This window comes from Boleophthalmus pectinirostris, unplaced genomic scaffold (genome assembly GCF_026225935.1).
Source record: "Boleophthalmus pectinirostris isolate CB_2022bp ecotype Guang Dong unplaced genomic scaffold, ASM2622593v1 HiC_scaffold_22, whole genome shotgun sequence".
Taxonomy (NCBI): Eukaryota; Metazoa; Chordata; class Actinopteri; order Gobiiformes; family Gobiidae; genus Boleophthalmus; species Boleophthalmus pectinirostris.
The window spans coordinates 34,784,732-34,791,530 of NW_026571190.1; the positions used below are offsets into that span (position 1 = coordinate 34,784,732).

General features: G+C 41.7%; 1 protein-coding gene and 1 non-coding gene across 2 annotated transcripts in view; both read right to left on the bottom strand.

Moving 5' to 3' along the window:
• inpp4b (inositol polyphosphate-4-phosphatase type II B) overlaps positions 1-6,799 on the bottom strand; it is a 718,149-nt gene that overhangs the window by 96,567 nt on the left and 614,783 nt on the right. Inside the window, exon 12 of the mRNA XM_055158612.1 lies at positions 3,356-3,494. Coding sequence (XP_055014587.1) covers positions 3,356-3,494 — 139 coding nt within the window. The remainder of the gene's footprint in view (positions 1-3,355; positions 3,495-6,799) is intronic.
• LOC129410485 (U6 spliceosomal RNA) lies at positions 1,816-1,922 on the bottom strand. Its single transcript, XR_008632886.1, has one exon. It is a non-coding gene; the product is annotated as a U6 spliceosomal RNA (small nuclear RNA).

The following is a 6,799-nucleotide window of genomic DNA, read 5'->3' on the forward strand; positions in this document are numbered from 1 at the left end:
CAACTGGATGGAATATTTAATAAAAAGTGTCTCCACACGTCTCCAACACTCTGACTCACTAGGAAATGAGGCCATATGTCCAAAATTCTGAACTGTCTCTTTAAATTTGAGCTCATTTAATTAAAATACCCAAACTTCTGAAGGTGTTTTACAGACATTTCATTATTTTAAACAATATCAATTACAAACAATTTAAATATAACAGCAAGATACATGGTAATTCATTTTCAGTGAATATTTTTCTTTAACATGCACGAGTATGTGTTTGCATGTGTGCTGGGCAAAACCAGAAAACCAAGGGAAACACTTCAATCCTTGGACATTAAAACTTTTAAAAACAGTTGTTGTTTTTTTTTTTTTTAATGAAAATGAGGAACGCTTCACGATTGTGCGTGTCATCTCTGCAGGAGAACCTTCTCTATATGCCGACCAATGGTAGCACGGCATTCTCGATGTCGACATCAACAGCTTCCAATGAGACCGCAAGTTGTTGATGACGACATCGAGAAGATGACCAATGAAATGAGCGAATTTGTCGATGACGTATCTCTCAGCCTAAATTGCCGCTGAGAGCCGCTGGCTCATTTGCATCAACTTTCTACCGGAGGCCAGGCGAATTTTATCGATCGGGTAAAACGTAGCACAATCACAAATATTTATTTCGCATCATAAATTATAATATTGCACGGCGATAAACTGTTTTAGCGCGCTCATAACAGCGCTAGCGAGTGCTGCTACTTTATGCTAACTGCGCGGCTAGCGACGCTGTAATCGGGCCGCGAGCGGGCCGCGCGCACACAGACACACACACACACACACACACACACACACACACACACACACACACACACACACACACACACACACAGACACAGACACACGCATATACACAGAGACACACACACAGAGACACACACACACAGAGACACACACACACACACACACACAGACACAGACACACGCATATACACAGAGACACACACACAGAGACACACACACACACACACGAGACACACACACAGACACACACACACACACACACAGAGACACACGCATATACACACACCTTCCTGTTCCAAAACTGGCTTTGCTATTTGTTGGGGCTCATTAATTTTATGAGAATTTGTATGGAAACTGTTTTATGTCCATCAAATGTAACACACAAACACAAACAAACAAGCAAACAAAAATGTTTTTAATGAGCCTCACTGTGTTCTAACTGCAGGTCCAGTAATATAACTACTACTACTACAGCTGCTACTACAAGTAAGTACTTCAACCTCCAGTTTTACTTCTAAAATTATTCTATCAACACTTTACATTCTCTTAGACAGTCTGGTGTAATAATAGATTTATTTACTTTGGGTGTTTTGTGGAGTGGGTAAGACTGTTTTTAGTGGCAGGATAACTATGACCATTGACGTACTAGTCTAGCACCAAGTGACCTCTGCAAATACAAGGACTGGATGGAATATTTAAAAAAGTGTCTCCACACGTCTCCAACACTCTGACTCACTAGGAAATGAGGTCCTATGTCCAAAATTCTGAACTGTCTCTTTAAATTTGAGCTCATTTAATTAAAATACCCAAACTTCTGAAGGTGTTTTACAGACATTTCATTATTTTAAACAATATCAATTACAAACAATTTAAATATAACAGCAAGATACATGGTAATTCATTTTCAGTGAATATTTTTCTTAAACATGCACGAGTATGTGTTTGCATGTGTGCTGGGCAAAACCAGAAAACCAAGGGGAAACACTTCAATCCTTGGACATTAAAACTTTTAAAAACAGTTGTTTTTTTAAAAATGAAAATGAGGAACGCTTCACGATTGTGCGTGTCATCCTTGCGCCAGGGGCCATGCTAATCTTCTCTGTATCGTTCCAATTTTATTATATGTGTTAGCGTGCTAACACAAAGATACCTGTGTCTGCTTCTCTGTGATAAAGGTCTGCTGAGGCACAATGTCCTCACTCAGGGTTGAATGGGTGGAGCAGATGCATGCTGGGTAATCTGGACTAGCCATTCAGAGGAGCTCTGAAGCAAGCCCCCAGGTTCCAAAATGGCCGTCCATTCAAGCCAATGGGCTGAGCTTAATGGCGCATGATCCCAGCTTAGCCTAGCATGGCTAGGTACTTCCGGTGGCCGTGGGCCGACTGAGCATGCGCAGTAGTGCTCTTTTCTCCCACGGCACACGCGAATGCATGCGACCACACGCACGGAGCGCGGGCTCGTGTATCATGTGATCGCTTTGACCAATCAGAGCGAGAGGAACTAGAGCGGAGCAGTGCGTAGCCGAAGCTAACGATTATAAAGCGTTTTTTTAAGACAACTCAAGGATTTTGAGCGAGAAAAAGTTTATGATCTAAAAATAGGTAAAAATCGCCAACAAATCCGATAATTTTGAAAGCTGTAGGTGACCTGTCAGACCTGCTTCACCCCCTGCTCCTGAACGCACCTCTGGAGTCACGTCACTCACGTGCGCTTGTTTACACTCGTGCACAGGCATAGATCCACACGCACAACACTGAGGCGCTGCTTTAAACGCTCTTGTGTCTCATCCATGATACTGACTGTAAATAAAAGTGAACTTCAGTGCAGTTTAGGCCAGAAACAAAACTACTGCATGTTTTTATCAAAGTGTGAAAGAGGAGAAGAGAAAACACACACGCAGCCGCTGTCAACATGCTGGATTATGGATTTTTACAGACGATTGTTTTGATTAAAAGGACACTTATTTGTGACGATTTATGATCTTAGAGTTCCCTGTGTGAGCGGTGAGCGTTGCAAATGTGTCGGTTTTGAAGCTACTTTTCTTTTTTTCTCATCGGTCATGGGTATGACAGGTTTTGATGTTTCTCAAATTTTGACTCAAGTTGGTGCTATAATACCTGCTGTAAACATAAAGTATAGTTTTACACTAATCAAGAAGCCATTTGTGAAGAAAAGTTGAGAAACTTGTTGAAAATTACAGGACGTAGAGAGTTCTGTGACTGTCTGACGTCAGGCTACGGAGAATTCTGTCCAAAAGTTCAGCACAAGAACACATTTTTTCCAATATTATAAGCATGATTTCAACAAAATAAAGGTGTTTTCTTGTATTTTAATTTGTCAAATAATAAAATCTCTGTGTACAATAGATGAGTTTTGGACTTATAGTTACTAGTTAATGGAATTCCCTAGTGTAAAGTAAAATTTGAAAGCTAAAAAATTGCTCAAATTTAATTATATATATATATTTTTCGAGTATCTTAACTGTGTTTTAATAAAGTGAACAGTCCAACAAGTCATAGGCACATGTAGCAGTGTGTTTATGTATGTTTATGTGCGTTTGTGTGTGTTTTTTTACCAGGGTTGTGTGATGTGATGACGTCTGCGAGCTGTTTCTCTGGGGTCGAGTCCTGCTTGTTCTTCTCCTCTTCCTGGAGCTTGTCCACCATGGCAATCACACAGTTGAGACATTTGGCTACACTGGCCCACACTCTGTCCTACAACAGCCAAATACACCATGAGCAGTCAGTCCACAGCCACACTATGCATTTTTCATCAGGCCTCGGATTAGAACATGCAAAATAACACCTCATTACAGGGAATACATTGTTAAAGATCTTCTGTTATGCAAAACTGACTCACGTGTCTCGCTTGAAGCCATGTTAGAAAGTTTTAACCTTGTCTGGAGTTGTGTTTTGTTTACCTAACCAGCCAAAACCACGCGCTTTGACAAAACTTTACAAAAACGAGTGGATCTGGACCTAATTTCAGAGGGCATGATTGACAGATGGATTAGCCAATCAGAGAGACGCATGCTCAATTCACGTCATAAACAAATCTGGCTGCTTACATGCAAAAAGACACGTAAAGAAAGAAAAAAAAGACATAAAGGACTGAGAAAAAGCGTGGATTTTTGCCGAATCAACACCAAACTCTGATTTATCTCAGGTAAAAGAAGTTACTGTATTTTCCGGGCTATTAGACGCACTCTTAAGGCTCCAACCCCATCAAAAAACAACTGCGGGCCACAGTCCAGCACGCCCTATGCACAAATCCACTCTGGTGTCCCAGCACGACTTCAGTAAACTACAAAGCCGCATCACCCGCAGCGCACGCAAACACACACAGAGCAGACAGCGATTGCGCAGCAAAACACACCCACAGACACACTCATCACTCCACGCCGACGAGGAACGGAACGGAGGAACGAACCGAAAAAGCGAGTGCAATGTGCCACTTCTAGACACAACTGAACAACTGAGTCACTGCGAACACGCCGACAATCCAGCGGTCCCAGACAGCACCCTCCCTACACGCCACAACTGAACAAAGCCCAGAGTCACCGTGAACGCCACAAACAAACAAAACCACTCACCCATCCAACTGTTGAGTTTCGTTTATAGTCCGGTGCTGTTTATTTGTGAAAAAAGTTTGAAAATAGACCATTTAATGACAGTGAGTCTTATAATCCAGAGCTCCTAATAGCCCGGAAAATACAGTATATAGTTTATTTTGAATGTTACAAGAAAAGGCTATTCATGCTTACGTCACAAACCAGGAAGACGTTTGGAAACATGCGATGACAACTTCTACTATTCCACTATTAGGCACTATGGATTATAAGGCGCACTGTCATTAAATGGTCTTTTTTCGAACTTTTTTCACAAATAAACAGCACCGGACTTTAAACGAAACACAACAGTTGGATGGGTCAGTGGGACTTTGTTTGTGGCGTTCTCGGTGACTCTGGGCTTTGTTCAGTTGTGGCGTGTAGGGAGGGTGCTGTCTGGGACCGCTGGATTGTCGGCGTGTTCGCAGTGACTCAGTTGTTCAGTCGTGTCTAGAAGTGGCACATTGCACTCGCTTTTTTTCAGTTCGTTCCTCCGTTCCGTTCCTCGTCGGCGTGGAGTGATGAGTGTGGCTGCGGGTCTTTTTCGCTGTACGGTCGCTGTCTGCGCCGAGCGTGTTTTGCATGCGCTGCGGGTGGTGCGGCTTTGTAGTTTTTTTGATGGGGTTGGAGGCTTAAGAGCGCGCCCAATATCCCGTAAAATACAGTAATACTATTGAGTTTGGAAAAATATCTGAATAAATATATGCATTTTTAAATTAAAATTAAATGGCAAATATTGGTAGGGACTATTTCGTCTTCCCCAAATATTTGTTGTGACATGTCCCCACCATCTCTGTGCAAACCTGCGCCCTTGAATTCAAGCAGAATGCAGAAGGAACTGGCTGGTCAGGCAATTTCACACATTTGAATAACCGTTTATTATTAGTCTTTCTATATCTCCAAAGCTCAAAATGTTCTGTTCTCACCTTTAAATACTTGTAAATACTAGTCCATATATTAAGTCTGAAATGCTCCCATGCATCCTCAGCCTGTGCTTGTGAACCACCAGGGGTCCCTCTACTCTGGGCCTCCCACAGAGTCACCTCCAGCACATTATAATAACAAATGTACTTTATAAAGATATTTTTGTATTAGAGTGAAATCATGTATTATATTGTCTACCGCTGAAATGAGTTGGAGTGTGGAAGTCCCGCTGTGGTCGGCGCAGATGCTATTCTCACACAGATGTTTCAAAAAAAACAACTCCTGGCAATGTCAATGTGGGTTTAAAGAAGATGTATGCTTCTTTTTCAGGTATTTAGAATTAAAACGTGATATTTTTAGATAATTATTTTACACTTTGTTCATGGTAAAGGGCAATATTGATCTAAAACGGCGTGATAATAGAAATAAATTCATGTTTTTTTTCATTATTAAAATGTGCATTGTGGAGGGTCTGTCCAATGCTTTTCTTTGTGTTTTTGCTTTGTCTGGATGTTTCACAGTATGGCATTAAACCTTTCTATCTTCATGGAAACCAAACCAGAGTTACAGGTCAGATCTGTGGAGAGACGACTACACGTACAGTCAGAATGTTTGTTTTTCTAAGTATTTTTGCGCTATAAAACCACCTGCAATTGAATAAATATAAGCTAGAGCTGTTTAAAGTCATATTGTGGAACATTCCAGGCAGAGCAATGACATCTCCATAGAAACAAGCAAGCGATGGACCCTCCGCCAGAAACGTTACACCCCTTTAATGTGTTTATTGCACTGAAAAACAGAAAGAAATGGATCCTAAATCTGGGCTTGCATCTCCACAAACCTGACTCTTACTTGGTCTAGAGGAGGGGGGGGGGGGGGGGGGGCTTTTCCTTTGGCTATAACATTCTGGAGTAAGGCATAAAACACATCTATCTCCGTGGAAAATGTTCCAAAGTTTAAACATAGCATTTCCATGGAATCATGCAGGTGACTTTTCAACCTCAGAAAGTTACACAGTGCACCTTTAAAGGAGACTTATGTAAAATCACTTTAAAGGTCCATTGTGCAAATTTTCTGGTGGAGGATCCGTCACCTGCTTGTCTTCATTCCTTCTGACTGAGCGGGGTCGCCTCTCCACAGATCTGACCTGAAAATGAAGAATTTCTTGTACAAGTCATCGTTAAATGCACATTTGCACTTCGGCGTGTTACAGGTTGACTGACTGTTTGTGTCTCGCTCCTTCTGAGTGCAGAGAGCTACGAGAGACGCTCAGTTTAATGGCCGAAAGATCATGAAAACCCGGACATTTCCATCACTTTATTAAAAAAAAGTTGATTTTCTTGCGTCACCATAGCAACTGCTGAACATTCTGCCAATAGAGATACATGTAGATGCCACTAACTATGGTCTAAAAAAAGAAAAAGTCGCAATTATACGTCACAGCCAATGAGTGCGTGTGTATGCGCTCGAGCGTCCCGGTTATGAGTG